This window comes from Oncorhynchus mykiss, chromosome 30 (genome assembly GCF_013265735.2).
Source record: "Oncorhynchus mykiss isolate Arlee chromosome 30, USDA_OmykA_1.1, whole genome shotgun sequence".
NCBI classification, from domain to species: domain Eukaryota; kingdom Metazoa; phylum Chordata; class Actinopteri; order Salmoniformes; family Salmonidae; genus Oncorhynchus; species Oncorhynchus mykiss.
The window spans coordinates 6,956,464-6,978,136 of record NC_050570.1 but is presented as its reverse complement, the minus strand read 5'-3'; the positions used below and the strand labels follow the sequence as shown (position 1 = coordinate 6,978,136).

The following is a 21,673-nucleotide window of genomic DNA, read 5'->3' as shown; positions in this document are numbered from 1 at the left end:
TAAATTAATACTGCGCAAAAAAAAAATGTTGTTTTCCCATGTTATTTGATCAAGAAAAATATTTAATTTGATGTGGATGTTTGATGACAGAGTTTTGTTATTTCTAGATTCCATTAGAATGACATCACAGAGAAAGGAACAGGGTTTTGTTCTTTCTAGATTCCATTAGAATGTCATCACAGAGAAAGGAACAGGGTTTTGTTCTTTCTAGATTCCATTAGAATGTCATCACAGAGAAAGGAACAGGGTTTTGTTATTTCTAGATTCCATTAGAATGACATCACAGAGAAAGGAACAGGGCAACAACTCTCACAATTCCAACTATTGAATCCTGCAAAATTCTGTTCTTAATTATACAACCACCTTTTTTTTGCCAAAGCAGAAACGCTACAGACTTCTATATCGGTCGGCTAATACTAGTAAAGGCCCAGTGCACTACATTTGTGAAAATGCAGCACACTCAGCACCCCTACTTTGCACGGCTATGACCAAGGATGTTCTCTTCATAAGTGTGTGAATTTGACTATTTTCCCGTCCGCATTCAACATTTTATGAGTAGGACTACTTTTGGGTCTCAGCGAAAGTGTTTCTTCAGGAATGTAGTAAAATAAAAGTTGTCAAAAAATATAAATAGTAAAGTACAGATACCCCAAAAAACGACTTAAGTGGTACATTAAAGTATATATTTTTTACTTAAGTAGATTACACCACTGACCACTGTTTGGGACACTCTTCAGCTATGAACCCAGCATACGGTTAGTTCTCCAAACCTGCCACATTATGGATGATCAGTCCTTGTATCCATAGTTCAGTCTATGAATTTAAACATTGTTACATTTCTCCAGCCCCCCCCCCCCCCCCCCCAGCTGTTTACCAACAAAAAGGCAGGGCGAACGGATCCCAGATTGTCCCTTCAAATCTAAAGTGAATATTACTAGAGCTTTTACAATGCAGCCAAAAACATTCTTACCTTTCTATTAACAGAATTTTCCTCTGCATCTTGGTTTTAGTTGTACTCTCGAACTTTGACTTTCTGCCATAATGTAACAATGAACAGCAAGTGACTGTGTCAGCAAAACATTAGAAGAATCAGGAAACAAGCAGCCAATGGCTGGGTTTGCCAGAGAACAAGAGAGAAAGAAGGACACAGAGAAGAGTGAGGGCTTTTTCCACAGTGAAGGTATCTGCCCGACTGAATGATCTACAAATAACCTAGCATCATAAATAACTACTCATTATTATTTGTAGATCAGTCAATCAGTCACAATTAGACAGACAGAGATAATGTGTTACAGAGAGAGAGAGATTCAGACAGAGATAATGTGTTACAGGAAGAGAGAGAGAGAGAGAGAGAGAGAGAGAGAGTCAGAGAGACAGACATCATGTGTTATATATAGAGAGAGTCAGACAGACAGAGATAATGTGTTACAGAGAGAGATAGAGTCAGACAGACATGTTACAGAGAGAGAGAGAGTCAGACAGACAGAGATAATGTGTTACAGACAGAGAGAGAGAAAGAGAGAGAGTCAGAGAGACAGACATCATGTGTTATATAGCGAGAGAGAGTCAGACAGACAGAGATAATGTGTTACAGAGAGAGATAGAGTCATACAGACATGTTACAGAGAGAGAGAGTCAGACAGACAGAAAATAATGTACTTTTTACTACATAAATCTTCCCTGACACCCAAAAGTACTCATTTCATTTTGACAGGGAAATGGTCCAATTCACACACTTATCAAGAGAACATCCCTGGTAATCTCTACTGCCTCTGATCTGGCGACTCACTAAACACAAATGCTTTGTTTGTAAATTATGTCTGAATGTTGGAGTGTGTCTCTGTCTATTCCCCCTCCCCATTTAAAAAAAATGGTACCTTCTGATTTGCTTAATATAAGGAATTTGAAATTATTTATACTTTTGATACTTACGTACAATTAAAACCAAATACCTTTAGACTTTTACTCAAGTAGTATTTTACTGGGTGACTTTCACTTTTACTTTAGTCATTTTCTATTAAGGTATCTTTACTTTTACTCAAGTATGACAATGGGGTACTTTTTCTACCGCTGACAAAAAACACTCAGTGACACGATATGCAACAAATAACTGTTTACTATCCATCAGGGAAATAACAAAATAATCTAAAAATGGAACACAGTCTACTGAATGTTCATATAACATTACTATCCATATGATCATAGCATGTACACCTAACCCGTATAGACCTGTGTGGCGCAGCGGTCTAAAGGCACTGCATCTCTGTGCAAGAAGCGTCACTACAGTCCCTGGTTTGAATCCGGGCTGTATCACATCCGGCTGTGATTGAGAGTCCCATTAGAGCGGCGCACAATTGGCCCAAGTTTGGATGGTGTAGGCCGTTATTGTAAATAAGAATTTGTTCTTACCTAGTTACATTTAAAAATATATATATTATATTTATCCATGACAATGGTATTAACATTAACCTCACCTCATATCATTGATATATCCATATTGTTATTGTAGTACAGGATACATATTAACACGCATACAGAAGGAAGATCGGGGGTCAATGAGAAATGACTTTCAAATGCTGCGAAGCAACATGCATGACCCAAAAACCATATGGAATATGGAATACTGCTGTCTGTCAAACGGACTGCAGTTCTGGTCTCCTAGGATGTGTCTGAAATGGCACCCTATTCCATTCAGTTAAGACCAGGTTAGCGTCTCAAATTGCTTCCTATTCCCTATACAGTGCGCCAGAAGTAGTTCACTACATAGGGAATAGGGTGCCATTATCAGACCAGATAACAGAGCATTGTATTGGTAAGCTTGGACACAGCTGTGTTTAACGTCAATAAACCAAAACATACTGTTGTGTCCCTTATGTACACGACATTGGCACACGGTCTGGTCTGACTCACAAATTCACCAGAACCACACCTGTTGACTGACTACATTCAGAAACGTTGTTTTGTTCTGTTGCACATACAGTGAAGAACCAAGGCTTCTGTCAACCTAACAGAGCATGTTACTACAGACGGACACGGTAAAGGATTGTAGCCTGGTTTAACCAGATTGGAAGATGCGCTCACCACTGTTTCGCTATCAACGGTGAAATGTATTGACATCAGGAGATCAGATGCCAGGCTAAAGGGATTATAGTCTACTGGACTAGATACCGAATACAATGTTATTTTACTGGTGCAATATTATTAACAATCCCATTTTTATAATCCGCAGATATATATCTTTACAAACGTGTCCTATTCTGCTCTTACTGGCAAGGGCACATGCTATTTAAGCGAGGCCAATGTACAGTATATAAACTGAGGTTGATCATTTTATAGTTACAAGTTGATCTGTAAATTCATGTTTTATATCGCTCCAGTGTGTTTAAGTGAATACAGCGAGCACGGAGTCGAAAATTCTGGTTTGAGCAAAAAAATATATCATATATTATTCAATGATGAGAATAAAACCCATTAGAAGCCTTTTATACACCAACGACTGTGGAGAGACAGAAAGAGCAGAGCTGCATATACACTCACATACCTTCCAGAACATATACACTCTGCCTCACATACGTTCTAGAACATATACACTCTGCCTCACATACCTTCTAGAACATATACACTCTGCCTCACATACGTTCTAGAACATATACACTCTGCCTCACATACCTTCTAGAACATATACACTCTGCCTCACATACGTTCTAGAACATATACACTCTGCCTCACATACCTTCTAGAACATATACACTCTGCCTCACATACCTTCTAGAACATATACTCTGCCTCACATACCTTCTAGAACATATACACTCTGCCTCACATACCTTCTAGAACATATACACTATGCCTCACATACTTTCTAGAACATATACACTCTGCCTCACATACCTTCTAGAATTTATACAGGAAAAGTACAACAACAACAACAAAAGTTTTGAGAAATATTTAAAATAAAATCATATTGAACATCATCACACAATCAGACAAGACAATTCACTGTTTTTTTTGTTTTTTAAAATATCTGGCATTCATGTACACATCTTCACATTTGTTTCAAGTCTAATATTGTATTACACATTTTTGTAATATCCATCTTTTACATTTTCAGAGTTAACTTTCTTGAGACTAAAACATTTTCCACTCCAGTCAAATGTAGCTATGCGGTAGTTCCATCTCTAAATGAAAACATCGATACTCATAAAGGCTACAGTTATTTTCTTCCCGTTTCAGTTCATAAAATGAGATGTTTGTATAAACAATATTCAATATTTTCTATATATACCATAATCACATCTATACTCATGTACTAACGTTGACAGCCACATTTTATGTTTTCACTTGTAAAGGTTAAACTCCACCATTACCCAGCAGGCAAAACTGTTTGAAATGATGTCACGATGACATCATTACAACCAGATTTGCCCCCTGGGTAATGTAGTCTTTTTTTATTTATTTTTTATTTAAAGCATTTGCTTCACAGGGTTCACTTTAGGATTAGTGAGAGGATTGACCAATGGGAATAAACATTCATAACATCTAACATCTGTCCATCTACAAATAGCAAATACTATATCTTCAATGGGGAATTAAGACTACGTTTTGTAAATCTTCCATTGTTTCCATCATTCCCTTCTGCCCCCTATAGACAGAACTATCTGCCCCCTATAGACAGAACTATCTGCCCCTTATAGACAGAACTATCTGCCCCCTATAGACAGAACTATCTGCCCCCCTATAGACATAACTATCTGCCCCCTATAGACAGAACTATCTGCCCCCTATAGACAGAACTATCTGCCCCCTTATAGACAGAACTATCTGCCCCTTTACAGACGGAACGATTTTTGTTTCACATAGTCTAAATTCTTAACTGGGTTACAGTAGTCATAGACTTATCTGGAATGTTCCATCCTATACGTAAGACCTTAACACTGTGCATGTGTGCTTAAATGGGTTGTTATGATTAAACATCTTTTAATTATTTCACTTATAGTCAACAGAATAACATGCTCGCTCAAAACACACTCCCCATAACCTGAAATAAATCTGAAAATGTCGAGGAATTTAACACCTCTAATATGGCTAATGTTGATGACGCCAACAGAACGTCTGGTATTTCTACTGTAGACAAGACTAACATGTAGCTATTAGCCATCTAGCAACTAGCTAAGATCTAAAAAAAAAAAACAGATGAATACAAATAAAGTCATTTTATGTCTAAAACAAAGTAGATGTCTATTCCTGAGAATCTAAGTGATACAAAATCAAAATTCAACATGGACAAAATTGTGATAATCCTTTTTTTAAAAATAGGATTAAATTCGATCTTTCTGCATTTTTTGTCATGTCCATGTGGCAAAACTGCATCCTTGACAATAATACAGTACTGCAAAAACAAGTATAAACTGTTTTTCAAAAACATGACAGAACATCACAAGCCTACCCCCACTAGGTCCCTGTGTGGATCAGTTGGTAGAGCAGGGCACTTGCAATGCCAGGGTTGTGGGTTCAAATCCCACGGGGGACAAGTACAAACATAAAGTACAAAAAAATGTATGCTCACTATTGTAAGTTGCTCTGGATAAGAGCAGCAAGTCAAATGTACTAAAACTAATATATATTTTTTGAAACGTTGCAATGGCTCTAGTAAGACAGTGTTGGGTTCTTCTATTCAAAGCTAATGAGCATTACAGGGCAGTGCAAGTGTCTGTCTGGCACATGGAAGCAGAGAAATTAATCTTGTGTGTGCGTAATATGTTATTACTATGTGTAATAACTATGTGCATGGTTGGAGTGCTGGTCCATGTTAGGAGATAGGTGTTCCGAGTTTTGTAAAATTATTATTCCTTACATTTAGGAAAAACCTTTTGAAGCAAAATCAAAACAGTATGACACATTTTAATATATACAGTGGGGAGAACAAGTATTTGATACACTGGCGATTTTGCAGGTTTTCCTACTTACAAAGCATGTATATGTCTATAATTTTTTATCAAATGAATTACTTAAAAATCATACAATGTGATTTTCTGGATTTTTGTTTTAGATTCCGTCTCTCACAGTTGAAGTGTACCTATGATAAAAAAAATTATAGACCTCTACATGCTTTGTAAGTAGAAAAACCTGCAAAATCGGCAGTGTATCAAATACTTTGTCTCCCCACTGTATATATTTTTGTTATCTAAGAATTATCTGAATGTAATCGTGAATTGTGGTTCTCATTTGATGATCATCCCTTTTCATCTCCCCAGTCTGTCCCTCACCTAGCCTGGGCGGCTCGGTTTCTGCTCTCATAACAACTGACGCGAGATCAGAAACAGACTGTCACCCTGGCTATTCCTCACCCCTTCTCTCCCACCCTCTCCTCCTCCCTGTCCTACATGCCCGGGTCGTCATAATTGTAGGTGGGTGCCTGTGAGTACTGGGGCTGTTGCTGCTGCATGGCTCCCTGCGCCACCCCCACGGCGGCCTGCTGCGCTGCCTGCTGGACGTGAGGGTTCTTCCAGGCCCCGGTGGTCCACTCCTCCTGGGCTTTACTCATACTGCCCCCAGTGCCACGGTACATGTTGTGCACCTGGAGAGAGAGTCAGGGAGACGGTGTTAGCGTGAGTTGTATTACTGTAGCACAAACAGAGGACACAATAAAGAGTACTGTCTTTGCTCATGTTGTGCCTGGTGCTACAACACATGTTGTCCCTGGTGTTACAGTACATGTTGTCCCTGGTGTTACGGTACATGTTGTCCCTGGTGTTACGGTACATGTTGTCCCTGGTGTTACGGTACATGTTGTCCCTGGTGTTACGGTACATGTTGTCCCTGGTGTTATGGTACATGTTGTCCCTGGTGTTACGGTACATGTTGTCCCTGGTGTTACGGTACATGTTGTCCCTGGTGCTACAACACATGTTGTCCCTGCTACGGTACATGATGTCCCTGGTGTTACGGTACATTCTGTCCCTGGTGTTACGGTACATGATGTCCCTGGTGTTACGGTACATGTTGTGCCTGGTGTTACAGTACATGTTGTGCCTGGTGTTACAGTACATGTTATGCCTGGTGCGATGGTACATGATATCCCTGGTGTTATGGTACATGTTGTCCCTGGTGTTACGGTACATGTTGTCCCTGGTGTTACGGTACATGTTGTCCCTGGTGTTACGGTACAAGTTGTCCCTGGTGTCACGGTACATGTTGTCCCTGGTGTTACGGTACATGTTGTCCCTGGTGTTACGGTACATGATGTCCCTGGTGTTACGGTACATATTGTCCCTGGTGTTACGGTACATGTTGTCCCTAGTGTTACGGTACATGTTGTCCCTGGTGTTACGGTACATGATGTCCCTGGTGTTACGGTATATGTTGTCCCTGCTACGGTACATGATGTCCCTGGTGTTACGGTATATGTTGTCCCTGCTACGGTACATATTGTCCCTGGTGTTACGGTACATGTTGTCCCTGGTGTTACGGTACATGTTGTCCCTGGTGTTACGGTACAAGTTGTCCCTGGTGTCACGGTACATGTTGTCCCTGGTGTTACGGTACATGTTGTCCCTGGTGTTACGGTACATGATGTCCCTGGTGTTACGGTACATGTTGTCCCTGGTGTTACGGTACATGTTGTCCCTAGTGTTACAGTACATGTTGTCCCTGGTGTTACGGTACATGATGTCCCTGGTGTTACGGTATATGTTGTCCCTGCTACGGTACATGATGTCCCTGGTGTTACGGTATATGTTGTCCCTGCTACGGTACATGTTGTCCCTGGTGTTACGGTACATGTTGTCCCTGGTGCTACGGCACATGTTGTCCCTGGTGTTACGGCACATGTTGTCCCTGGTGTTACGGTACATGATGTCCCTGGTGTTACGGTACATGCTGTCCCTGGTGTTACGGTACATGTTGTCCCTGGTGTTACGGCACATGTTGTCCCTGGTGTTACGGTACACGCTGTCCCTGGTGCTATGGTACATGCTGTCCCTGGTGTTACGGCACATGCTGTCCCTGGTGTTACGGTACATGTTGTCCCTGGTGTTATGGTACATGTTGTCCCTGGTGTTACGGTACATGTTGTCCCTGGTGATACGGTACATGTTATCCATGGTGCATGATGTCCCTGGTGTTACGGTACATGTTGTCCCTGGTGCTACGATACATATTGTCCCTGGTGTTATGGTACATGTTGTCCCTGGTGTTACGGTACATGTTGTCCCTGGTGCTACGGTACATGTTGTCCCTGGTGCTACGATACATATTGTCCCTGGTGTTATGGTACATGTTGTCCCTGGTGTTACGGTACATGTTGTCCCTGGTGCTACGGTACATGTTGTCCCTGGTGTTACGGTACATGATGTCCCTGGTGTTACGGTACATGTTGTCCCTGGTGCTACGATACATGTTGTCCCTGGTGTTACGGTACATGTTGTCCCTGGTGTTACGGTACATGATGTCCCTAGTGCTACGGTACATGATGTCCCTGGTGTTACGGTACATGTTGTCCCTGGTGCTACGGTACATGTTGTCCCTGGTGGTACGGTACATGTTGTCCCTGGTGCTATACCTATTTACCCTTATTCAGGTGCAAAACTTTCACTGGGGATGGGGGGATGGGGGGGGCATGTCCCCCTCACATTCTGAAATTGCATTTTTGTCCCCCGTAGTTTTATCATAGGAATGTGATACAAAATGAGGCAACGGTGTGCTTTAGGACCATGCGGACGCCTCCGAGCTGTTGGGTAGGCTGTCCCCCCTCACTTCTAAAACCAAAGTTGCGCCCCCTGCCCTTATTTACCAGGTAAGTTGTTGTGCACCTGAAGAGAGAGACAGACTGAGAGACAGTGTGAGAGAGAGATTTATAGAGTACTGGTCCGGTGCCACAGTACATGAAGCAACACAAACATAGGCATAGACACATGCACACACACACACACACACGCACACACACACGCACGCACGCACAGACACACACACACACACAAAAGTACACATGGATTTTGTACTGTAGATATGTGGTAGTGGCCTGAGGGCACACAGTGTGTTGTGAAATTAATGGGGATCCATAATAAACCCCAGGAAGAATAGCTGCTGCCTTGGCAGGAACTAATGGGGATCCATAATAAACCCCAGGAAGAGTAGCTGCTGCCTTGGCAGGAACTATTGGGGATCCATAATAAACTCCAGGAAGAGTAGCTGCTGCCTTGGCAGGAACTAATGGGGATCCATAATAAACCACAGGAAGAGTAGCTGCTGCCTTGGCAGGAACTAATAGGGATCCATAATAAACCACAGGAAGAGTAGCTGCTGCCTTGGCAGGAACTAATAGGGATCCATAATAAACCCCAGGAAGAGTAGCTGCTGCCTTGGCAGGAACTAATGGGGATCCATAATAAACCACAGGAAGAGTAGCTGCTGCCTTGGCAACGCCTAATGGGGATCCATAATAAACCACAGGAAGAGTAGCTGCTGCCTTGGCAGGAACTAATGGGGATCCATAATAAACCCCAGGAAGAGTAGCTGCTGCCTTGGCAGGAACTAATGGGGATCCGTAATAAACCACAGGAAGAGTAGCTGCTGCCTTGGCAGGAACTAATGGGGATCCTTGTGCTTCCTGGAGAAAGTCAGGGAGAGATTGAGATGGTGTTTGAGATATATTTATATTACCCTAAGTAAAACACAGTACAGGCCATATATATTACTTGTCCATCAACTATGTAGTCGACAAGTCAGGGATATTTATCAAATATTTTTTACTCTTTTATATTTAGGGAATCTATTGGGCTCCCGAGTGGTGCAGTGGTCTAAGGCACTGCATCTCGGTGCTAGAGGTGTAGCTACAGTCCCTGGTTCAATTCCAGGCTGTATCACACCCGGCTGCGATTGGGAGTCCCTTAGGGCTGCGCACAATCGGCCGGGGTAGGCCGTCGTTGTAAATAAGAATTTGTTCTTAACTGACTTGCCTAGTTAAATAAAAGTACACTCTTTTTTTTTTTACAGGGATATTAATTAACATTTCAGTGTTCACATCAATGAAGGGTAAATGTGCCTGAGTTAGCAGAAGAGATCATATTCACCCGCCTGTGGTACCTGAGATGTGAGTCATATTACAGCCAAAGTCAAACTAAAGCTTGTAAGAAAGAAATACGGTCTTTGCTGTAAATTAGATCCGGGCCTGAATACATAGTGTCGACAGTAGGAGTGCTGATCTAGGATCAGATCCCTCCTGTCCATTTCCTGTCTTATTCATTCTGATATAAAAGGCTAAACTGATCCTAGATCAGCACTCCTCTACTCTAAGACACTTTATGAATGTGGGCCCTGATCTCCTGTTACTATAGCAGCCCATCAAGTTGTTGTCCTCTTCAAGTCAAAGACACTAAAGGATGCAGAGAGATCTGATCTCCTGTTATTATAGCAGCCCATCAAGTTGTTGTCCTCTTCAGGTTAAAGACACGAAAGCTATATTTCCTGGAGAACGTACACCAAGAAAATATGGTCAGAAAGATAAGATGATACAATTGTGGGTTTGTCTTGACAGTTTGCTATTGCCTCAACAGACAAGAGCAGTACTAGAAGTACGGTAGTAGTGAGGAGAAACTGTTTTTTTCAGCTGAATCATATGTTGGAAGTTTACATACACCTTGGCCAAATACATTTAAACATTTATTCTAGTAAATATTCTCTGTCTTAGGTCAGTTAGGATCACCACTTTATTTTAAGAATGTGAAATGTCAGAATAATAGTAGAGAGAATTATTTATTTCAGCTTTTATTTCTTTCATCACATTCCTAGTGGGTTTACATACACTCAATTAATATTTGGTAGCATTGGCCTTAAATTGTTTAACTTGAGTCAAATGTTTTAGGTAGCTTTCCACAAGGTTCCCACAATAAGTTGGGTGAATTTTGGCCCATTCCTCCTGACAGAGCTGGTGTAACTGAGTCAGGTTCATAGTCCTCCTCGCTTGCACACGCTTTTTCAGTTCTGCCCACACATTTTCTATGGGATTGAGGTCAGGGATTTGTGATGGCCACTCCAATACCTTGACTTTGCTGTCCTTAAGTCATTTTGACACAACTTTGGAAGTATGCTTGGGGTCATTGTCCATTTGGAAGACCCATTTGCGGCCAAGCTTTAATTTCCTGACTGATGTCTTGAGATGTTGCTTCAATGTATCCACATAATTTTCCTTGTTATTTTGTGAAGTGCCAACATTCCCTCCTGCAGCAAAGCATCCCCACAACATGATGCTGCCACCCCCGTGCTTCACGGTTGGGATGGTGTTCTTCGGCTTGCAAGCATCCCCCTTTTTCCTCCAAACATAACTATGGTCATTATGATCAAACAGTTTTATTTTTGTTTCATCAGACCAGAGGACATTTCTCCAAAAAGTATGATCTTTGTCCCCATGTGCAGTTGCAAACCGTAGTCTGGCTTTTTTATGGAGGTTTTGGAGCAGTGGCTTCTTCCTTGCTGAGCGGGCTTTCAGGTTATGTTGATATAGGACTCATTTTACTGTGGATATAGATACTTTTGTACCTGTTTCCTAAGTCATGACGGCTGCGTGGTCCCATGGTGTTTATACTTGCGTACTATTGTTTGTACAGATGAACGTGGTACCTTGAAAATTGCTCATAAGGATGAACCAGACTTGTTTTTCTGAGGTCTTGGCTGGTTTCTTTTGATTTTCCCATGATGTCAAGCAAAGAGGGACTGAGTTTGAAGGTAGGCCTTGAAATACATCCACAGGTACACCTACAATTGACTCAAATGATGTCAATTAGCCTATCAGAAGCTTCTAAAGCCATGACATAATTTTCTGGAATTTTCCAAGCTGTTTAAAGGCACAGTCAACTTAGTGTATGTAAACTTCTGACCCACTGGAATTGAGATACAGTAAATTATAAGTGAAATAATCTGTCTGTAAACAATTGTTGGAAAAATGACTTGTGTCAGGCACAAGTAGATGTCCTAACTGACTTGACAAAACTATAGTTTGTTAACAAGAAATTTGTGGAGTGGTTGAAAAACACGTTTTAATGACTCCAACCTAAGTGTATGTAAACTTCCGACTTCAACTGTATCTACAGAAACCACACTGCACATATTGCAAGAGTCCATTATACTCTAGTCAGAATGAGAAACGTGTTGCTAGAGTCCATTATACTCTAGTCAGAATGAGAAACGTGTTGCTAGAGTCCATTATACTCTAGTCAGAGTGAGAAACGTGTTGCTAGAGTCCATTATACTCTAGTCAGAATGAGAAACGTGTTGCTAGAGTCCATTATACTCTAGTCAGAATGAGAAACGTGTTGCTAGAGTCCATTATACTCTAGTCAGAGTGAGAAACGTGTTGCTAGAGTCCATTATACTCTAGTCAGAATGAGAAACGTGTTGCTAGAGTCCATTATACTCTAGTCAGAGTGAGAAACGTGTTGCTAGAGTCCATTATACTCTAGTCAGAATGAGAAACGTGTTGCTAGAGTCCATTATACTCTAGTCAGAATGAGAAACGTGTTGCTAGAGTCCATTATACTCTAGTCAGAGTGAGAAACGTGTTGCTAGAGTCCATTATACTCTAGTCAGAATGAGAAACGTGTTGCTAGAGTCCATTATACTCTAGTCAGAGTGAGAAACGTGTTGCTAGAGTCCATTATACTCTAGTCAGAGTGAGAAACGTGTTGCTAGAGTCCATTATACTCTAGTCAGAGTGAGAAACGTGTTGCTAGAGTCCATTATACTCTAGTCAGAGTGAGAAACGTGTTGCTAGAGTCCATTATACTCTAGTCAGAATGAGAAACGTGTTGCTAGAGTCCATTATACTCTAGTCAGAGTGAGAAACGTGTTGCTAGAGTCCATTATACTCTTGTCAGAATGAGAAACGTGTTGCTAGAGTCCATTATACTCTTGTCAGAATGAGAAACGTGTTGCTAGAGTCCATTATACTCTAGTCAGAGTGAGAAATGTGTTGCTAGAGTCCATTATACTCTAGTCAGAGTGAAAAACTGGTGGCCAAAGTCCATTATACTCTAGTCAGAGTGAAAAACGTGTGGCCAAAGTCCATTATACTCTAGTCAGAATGAGAAACGTGTTGCTAGAGTCCATTATACTCTAGTCAGAGTGAGAAACGTGTGGCCAAAGTCCATTATACTCTAGTCAGAGTGAGAAACGTGTTGCTAAAATCCATTATACTCTAGTCAGAATGAGAAACGTGCAAGTCAGGGCTTTAGAGTAAAGTCAGGGCTTTAGAGTAAAGTCAGGGCTTTAGAGTATGGTCAGGGCTTTAGAGTAAAGTCAGGGCTTTAGAGTAAAGTCAGGGCTTTAGAGTAAAGTCAGGGCTTTAGAGTAAAGTCAGGGCTTTAGAGTAAAGTCAGGGCTTTAGAGTAAAGTCAGGGCTTTAGAGTAAAGTGTGGAAGTTATGGTAGAACATTACAAGATTATGTTTTAATATTATTTTATGTATCAAATACTTTGATTAGTACTCTCTGATCTGTGTCTGTGGGACTGAGTTGGGCCACTTCTATTGAATGATTAGTGTATGTGAAAGGCTGGCCTGTCTGCCAGGGCCAGGTGAACCGTCCAGTTTCTCTCTCACATGCAGATGAACACTGGACTTGTGAGGAGGATCCAGTGTCCCATTGTTGCATTAGTATCTGTGTGTTATTAAGGAGTGCCAAGCTGAGAAGATGACCCTGTATAAACAAGCAGTAAAATGACCTAGAGACAGAAACCTGGCGACATGTAAATCTTGCTGTCTGTTACTCGATAACACAATGTACCTTCGTATAATTCTACACATCTGTTGATTGTCGTGAACATTCAGGAGGATGTACTTTGCTATGAAGAGCTGTAACCTAAATCTGCTGGTGGGTTCTCAGCGATCCCCTCCGGATGATTGTTGACCAGCTCCATTATTGCTGTATGTTTGTATGTTTGACTGTACGTTTGTTTTTACTCCATGTGTAACTCTGTGTTGTTGTCTGTGTCACACTGCTTTGCTTTATCTTGGACAGGACGCAGTTGTAAATGAGAACTTGTTCTCAATTGGCCTACCTGGTTAAATAAAGGTGTTCTCAACTGGCCTACCTGGTTAAATAAAGGTGATTTTTTGTTGTTGTTGTTGTAATAATTAAATAATAAAGTTTGATTGTTTTGAAGAAATCTAAAAGTCTCTCTCCTTTGGACAGAAGTATTCCACAACAAAGTGAAAATGTATGTAGCACACACACACATATAGTACTATGGTACCTTGGTGAGCCCGGTGAAGGAGAGGACAGCCATGGCAGTGAACATGATGGTGGGGATCAGCATGACTACAGCGGAGCCTATATTGGTGCTGAAGAAGGTGATGGTAGCCAGCCAGCCACTGGAGGAAGGAAATAGGAAGAAAACCACAACAAGGTCACAGCAAGTCCACGCCTCTTCTAAAGGCAGGCTTTCCCTAATGATAACAATACTATCAGCTGTTAGGCCTACGGACGAAAAACAAGTCAATCAATCAAGCAAATCAATCAAACTGTATAGCCCTTTTTTACATCAACAGTGGTCACAAAGTGCTTTACAGTAACCCGATCTAGAACCCCAAAGAGCAAGGAGAAGTGGCAAGGCAACTATGGAGGAACCTTTCCCTAGAAGGATGTAACCTTGAGCGGAACCAGACTCAGAGGCGACTGGAGGGCCATACTATCAAAGCCAATGGGCGTGACTCTCCCACAAATAAAAAAAAACATTGGTGTTTTATCAGGCTTTTTCCAAGTAAAAAAAAAACATGACATTTTGGCCATCAATGGCCTTCATCAGACTGAACCTAGAAGGAAGAAACCTTGAGAGGAACCAGATTCCCGAGAGGACACCCAGGCTCCATCCTTACCAGACGCCCCAGCCTGGAATGCCTATACACTGGATGATGCTGATCACCACCTGGGCCATGAACACGAAGAAGAACGCCATGAAGTTGAACGAGCTGTCAGTCCTACAAGGGGGGGGGGGGAGAGAGAAGTAAATCCAATCAGAAATCCAGGATTTAACCTAGACAGTGGAGGCTGCTGAGGGGAGAGAACGGCTCATAATAATGGCCGGAACAGAGCACATGGAATGGCATCCAACACCTGGAAACCATGGAAACAATGTGTTTGATGTATGTGATACCATTCCACTGATTCCACTCCAGTCATTACCACCACGAGACCGTCCTCCCCAATTAACCACTGTATATCTGGGGGAAAAAGGCCTTAAGAAAGGGTTTACTCACGTCTCTCTGCCTCATCTAATGTAACACGGGCTGCGTTCAGTAAGTCAGAACGGTGTTCCAACGTTTAATTCAACAAAGACAGTACTGAACGACCAAAACGTTGGCGAACGTTAAAACATACTGAACGCACCCCAGATGTCAGAAAGAAGGATGTACTTACTTGAAGGCCTTGTAGATGGGTCTGAACCAGCACACGTAGGAGCAGGGGGTGAACAGGATGAGCCACAGGATAGCCATGCCAAAGTTAGTGGCTCCGCCCCCGCCGCACATCCATGCCAGGCAGCCAATCAGATTGACCGCCAAGGTGGCACTGTTGACTGTAATGAGCACAGATGGTCAAAAAAGGCTAAATAATGATATTAACGGTGGACCTTGCATTATTTACAATGCAGTAGCATTGGTCATGCTTTTAAAATTGTATTTATTTAACCATTCAGGTCAATTAAAAACAAATTCATATTTACAATGATGGCCTGGTGTTCATTAGGGCATGCAACGGTAATGGAGAATGAGGGTGTCTGATTGGACAAGTCCAGGTCGTCCCTCTCTGTTTCAGTCTGTTTTCAACGGTTTGGTGCCAAATAAACAGGACCGTCATGTTACTGTTTTCCCATTTCCTGTTAGTACAATTACATTGTCTGGGACGCGGACCTTGTGTAATTAAAGTACAACAGCACCGTCTGTTATTGGATGATTAATCTAGCAAAGTAAAGTTTAATTGGTTGCTTCAGATTTGTATGAGAGTTTGCAGAGACAGTAAAGGTAACTTTATGATTTTGTATCTTCGGTATAGGGGAGAGATCTCTATGGTCTGTGTCCCAAATATAAATATTGAACGATAAAGAAAATATGCTGTAATTTGTATGATTTGTATTAAAAAAAAACACAAAATTAAAAAGCTATCTATTCAACACACAATACAGTGACTACTGTAAAGGGCACAAACTAATGATAAACTATTGGGATTATTTATAACATATATGTCACAGGACTTACTTATACAATCCCCAACCTGAGTGATAATGCAAATGAAATGAAAATGATAATGAAAGGTATACGATCATACATCTATAAAGATTACCATGACACTATTAGCTGCATTTTCAGCTCTTGTTGTCAAGCCAACGGTATAGATGGGAGGCTTTGAACTAGCGGATGTTGATTTAGATGAAAAACCATGTCAAGTAACAATTATTGTCTGGATGCCTGAAAGTCTTATTAAAGAGCTTCAAACCAGCTACACCCGCCTTCCTGCTATACCTGTGTTTGTTTCCCATAATGCTTTGGGTGACGTTAAAAGTAATCTGAAAAGAAAGGCCAAACAGTAGCAGTAGCACTTAACAGCTTGCCGTTATGACGTCACTCAAGCAATCTACACAATAAATACGCAAAGGGCTTGGTTAGAATGGGCCGGTGCTGCCCGGTACAGCACCAGAACCTCTAATCTTCTACTGCTTGAGTACCGACCAACTCTTGTAGAATATTAGCTCTAATACTTGATGACTAAAACCCAGTTTAACCAAGTTCAGAACTAAAAAGCATTCTCGATGGAAAAAAAATGTGTATAAGGCTTGCTTAATCTGTCTGGGAAACCCTATTTAGTGCACTACTTTTGACCAGGACCCATAGGGTCAAAAGTAGTGCACTAAATAGGGAATAGGGTGCCATTTGGAAGACATCCTGTGGTTAGAGACTGAGTCATCTGTGTCGGTTTCACCAGACAGAACCCTATGGGTCCTGGCCAAAAGTAGTGCACTAAATAGGGAATAGGGTGCCATTTGGAAGACATCCTGTGGTTAGAGACTGAGTCATCTGTGTCGGTTTCCCAGACAGAACTCTATGGGTCCTGGCCAAAAGTAGTGCACTAAATAGGGAATAGGGTACCACATGGGATACCAACACACTCACAGATCCATAGGTAGTAGAGCTTCTTGCAGATGGAGCGGTGTACATCTGGGATCTCATTGAAGTCCTGATAGAAACACGGCTTCAGAGGGATGAAGCCTGGCAGGGGAGGGAAATTGTTTTCTGTGGGGGATAAAAGGAAGAGGCTCAGAATTGAACTTACTTAGTTAGTCAAATCTTGAATTAAAAACAAAAATCCAAGATAAAATATTAAAGTTAAAAGTATAAGAATTCAACCTGATCAACACACAAGTTATATTAAAACAGTCAGGTTACGCATTGTGTGCTATAATTGCATGATAGTAAAATGCTTATTAGCTACTTACTACTAATGACATATATCTTACAAAAGAGTAGCATGATTCAATATTCAACACAGAAATCACACTCTACAAAATATTCCCACGACTATACCATCCTTGTATGTATAAAGACTGTTCTTACCTGCCATTACAATTTGATATTTTCCTCCAGTTGGAAATAAATATAATTCAGACTAAAACTCAACACCTTAGAAATTATCCTGAAAAGAATATTACATTGTATCAATATTTCAGCAAAGAAAAGTATAATTTTATGATCATAAACACCATAACTGCCTTCATAATATTCCAAGCAACAAACCGGTATGTAGGCTATCGGTAAGAAATATGAAAAACCTTGAGCGCCCAATGAATGCGTCGGTTAACAGTGAAATTACGCCAAAACCGACTCTCCCTCCCAGTGTGCTTTGCGCTCGTAGCCTTTATAACCCACCGCCCCCGCACCTACAATATGGGATTACAATGTAACATGTTAGGTCGATTATGCATAATATTCTATGGCTACAAACCCTCCATTCTGATAGCCTCCTGAATACGGCCATTGTAGTCAGTGAGATATACATTGTAGACTGCATAAAATAATCTGTCATTTATTTTAATAAAGTTTGACAGTGTGATGATGGATATTTATGATATTTGCAGCTACCGTTCAAACACTCGTAGGTTGAGGGTGTTTGGATGAAGGGCATTTTCCCAGCATTTATTTTTGCACCAAATGGGCCTATACCACCAGACTGATAACAAACGATGTTATGAGAGCACAAATCAATGCAACATTTTACGTTTCTCCGATGTTGTTATTCATTTTAAAGGATGGGCAGGATGCAAGATTCCGCTGTATGTAATGCTACAACGGCATCGTGATGAGCACTACTGTCAATGGAGAAAGGGGCGCCCTTCAGATGAGTAACCGTAGTAGAGACCTAGCCTACGACACGATGGAGTATTTTCAGCAGGACTCAATAAACAAGTCAAACGATTGTACCATTCCTGCCGCATGATTATTCTACATTCTATTAATGCACGGAGCATTTAGTAAATCTATAATTCTCCCAATCGTGTAATTGAAACAGAATGAGTGAATGAAATGAAATGTAAATAAAACGGTATGGATTCGTTACTTTGGAAAGGATCTATCGCTTACCTCTTTTTTTTCTTCCAAAACCAGGAATGCTGTTACTATGCAACGTTCTTCAATTGCATTATATGACGATATTCTTTATGAAACACAACACACGCTGGTGAAATTAAAACGAGAGACATAAATTCTATATTCGATTAAAATCTGCAAAAACCAAACGAGAGTTTGGGGGTAGAAAGCTATTCCGTGACGTCACGTTTCTCCTCTCTCTTTACGCACATACCCGTCCTACTAGGAAATGGTTTGAGGAAACGGAATCGTTGCTGGACAGAACTGTCCAACAAGAAAACTGCTTAGTAGCGGTATTTCACTCTCACTATCTTAAAGGAAAGGTTCACCCATTTTCAATGTTATATTGTTTTTGTGCATCTCCGAGTGATGCTCTATTGATTCCCTGGGTAGTTTCATGTTTTCATGTGTGTCTAATTTATTGGCTCAAGCAGGTAGAAATTCGTCCGGTATGATGTAGCACTGTGATAAAGTATCTCTCGCTACACTGAAAGTTCATTGGAATAGTACTTTTAGATCGCGAAAACATCTATCATTCCTGTCACTGATGTCAGATTTCAATACTGGCCGATGTCATAACTCGGAAGGATGTCTTCTCTCGAATGAGCCATTGATCATATTTTTTTTGCGATATTCCTACCTAGAGAAATCTAGCACATTTGTCCTATTTGTCTACCAGAGATATTATCCAAAGAAGATGGGAATCTAATGAATGAAGAAAGTTGTAACGCCCCACCCAGCAGACAGTCGACCAATCGTGTTCACGTTGTCATGCTACGTAACGCGGTTGCTAAGCTTTTCGTCAAGCAATGCCTTCTCAATATCAGTGTATTTGTCGAATAACGTGCCTATTTTCCTCGAAAGTACGTAATGTCACGATTCCAAAACTATATGATATTACACATAGTAAGTTAATTATCTCACATCTCGGAAAATATTTGTAATTTTAACTTCTTGTTTACGAAATTCGTGATAATGTTTTTTTTGTTGCTAGCGCTCAATAGCCTCCCATTCATCCTTGAAGGAGAGCGCCCCTTGTCCCAGAATCACACATAATGCACCGCGCGGCCCTTTGACGTGGCATGGGAAACGTTTCCCATCTCCTCAGAAGTGCATCTGCTGTTGCGAATGATCTGCAGTTTGAACACGGTGAGATTGTAGTCCTAAATTGATAGTGCAGTTTGTTTAGGCGATGTTATAGCTAACTAGCTACTTTACATGCTGATATTGCCAAAACAAAAAATATTGTTTTCACATATTAGCGTTAAGCCTGCACTACTATAGTTTAAAATGTAGATGATAGCTGTTGAGGCGCATAATATGCTATAATTCTCTTTCTTTCTCTCTCATTTATATACAGTACCAGTCAAAAGTTTGGACACACCTACTCATTCCAGGGTTGTTCTTTATTTGGACTATTTTCTACATTGTAGAGTAATAGTGAAGACATCAAAACGATGAAATAACACATATGGAATCATGTAGTAAACCATTTTTTTAAAAAACAAATCAAAATATATTTTATATTTGAGATTCTTCAAAGTAGACATCCTTTGCCTTGATGACAGCTTTGCACACTCTTGGCATTCTCTCAACCAGCTTCATGAGGTAGTCACCTGGAATGCATTTCAATTAACATGTGTGCCTTGTTAAAAGTTAATTTGTAGAATTTCTTATCTTCTTAATGCGTTTGAGCCAATCAGTTGTGTTGTGACAAGGTCGGGGTGGTATACAGAAGATAGCCCTATTTGGTAAAAGACCAAGTCCATATTATGGCAAGTACAACTCAAATAACCAAAGAGAAACGACAGTCCATCATTACTTTAAGACATGAAGGTCAGTCAATTTGGAAAATTTCAAAAACTTTGTACGTTTCTTCAGATGCAGTCGCAAAAACCATCAAGCGCTATGATGAAACTGGCTCTCATGAGGACCACCACAGGAAATGAAGAGCCAGAGTTACCTATTCTGCAGAGGACACATTCATTAGAGTTAACTGCACCTCAGATTGCAGCCCAAATAAATGATTCACAGAGTTCAAGTAACAGACACATCTCAACATCAACTGTTCAGAGGAGACTGCGTGAATCAGGCCTTCATGGTCGATTTTGCCGCAAAGAAACCACTACTAAAGGACACCAATAATAAGAAGAAACTCGCTTTGGTCAAGAAACACGAGTAATGGACATTAGACCAGTGGAAATCTTTCCTTTGGTCTGATGAGTCCTATTGTGAGATTTTTGGTTCCGACCTCTGTGTCTTTGTGAGACGTAGAGTAGGATGAATGGATGATCTCCACATGTGTGGTTCCCAATGTGAAGCATGGAGGAGGAGGTGTGATGGTGTGGGGGTGCTTTGCTGGTGACACTGTCAGTGATTTATTTAGAATTCAATCACCACAATCACCGACAAACCAATTGAGGTAGTTTGGGATGAGTTGGACGGCAGAGTGAAGGAAAAGCAGCCAACAAGTGCTCAGCATATGTAGGAGCTCCTTCAAGACTGTTGGAAAAGCATTTAAGGTAAAGTTGGTTGAGAGAATGCCAAGAGTGTGCAAAGCAGTCATCAAGGAAAAGGATGGCTACTTTGAAGAATCTGTTTAACACTTTTTTGGTTACTACATGATACTACATACATATCTGTTATTTCATCAGTTTGATGTCTTCAAGATTATTCTAATGTAGAAAATAGTAAAAAATTATGAAAAACCCTTGAATGAGTAGGTGTGTCCAAACTTATGACTGGTATTTTACTGGTATTATATATATATATATATATACAGTTAAAGTCGGAAGTTTACATACACCTTGGCCAAATACATTTAAACTCAGTTTTTCACAATTCCATTAATCCTAGTAAAAATTCCCTGTCTTAGGTCAGTTAGGATCACCACTTTATTTTAGGAATGTGAAATGTCAGAATAATAGTAGAGATAATTATTTATTTCAGCTTTTATTTCTTTCATCACATTCCCAGTGGGCCAGAAGTTTCCATACACTCAATTAGTATTTGGTAGCATTGCCTTTAAATTGTTTCACTTGGGTCAAA

The 21,673-nt window shown here is 40.8% G+C and overlaps 1 protein-coding gene across 2 annotated transcripts; it reads right to left on the bottom strand.

Moving 5' to 3' along the window:
* Nucleotides 1-6,201: 6,201 nt before the first annotated feature.
* On the bottom strand, nucleotides 6,202-18,889 carry LOC110521227 (secretory carrier-associated membrane protein 5). 2 transcript variants are annotated; one of them, XM_036968680.1, is made up of 7 exons: nucleotides 18,620-18,889; nucleotides 17,597-17,675; nucleotides 17,156-17,275; nucleotides 15,408-15,564; nucleotides 14,867-14,968; nucleotides 14,245-14,362; nucleotides 6,202-6,577 (listed from the first exon to the last, which is right to left on the bottom strand). In XM_036968680.1, exons 2-7 carry the CDS (start codon nucleotides 17,601-17,603, stop codon nucleotides 6,380-6,382), a joined length of 702 nt encoding a protein of 233 aa, XP_036824575.1. In that variant the 5' UTR covers nucleotides 17,604-17,675; nucleotides 18,620-18,889; the 3' UTR covers nucleotides 6,202-6,379. The 2 variants fall into 2 exon arrangements, with proteins under 2 accessions (XP_036824575.1, XP_036824576.1); XM_036968681.1 differs by lacking the exon at nucleotides 18,620-18,889 and adding an exon at nucleotides 17,812-18,566.
* Nucleotides 18,890-21,673: the final 2,784 nt, after the last annotated feature.

What these genes read in the sequence shown, in the direction of transcription:
- LOC110521227 (XM_036968680.1), bottom strand. An exon ending in ATTCCAGGCTGGGGCGTCTG is followed by an intron (nt 14,363 to 14,866) that starts GTAAGGATGGAG and finishes TCCTTCCTCCAG; the next exon opens with TGGCTGGCTGGCTACCATCA. An exon ending in CCTTCACCGGGCTCACCAAG is followed by an intron (nt 6,578 to 14,244) that starts GTACCATAGTAC and finishes CTCTCTCTCCAG; the next exon opens with GTGCACAACATGTACCGTGG.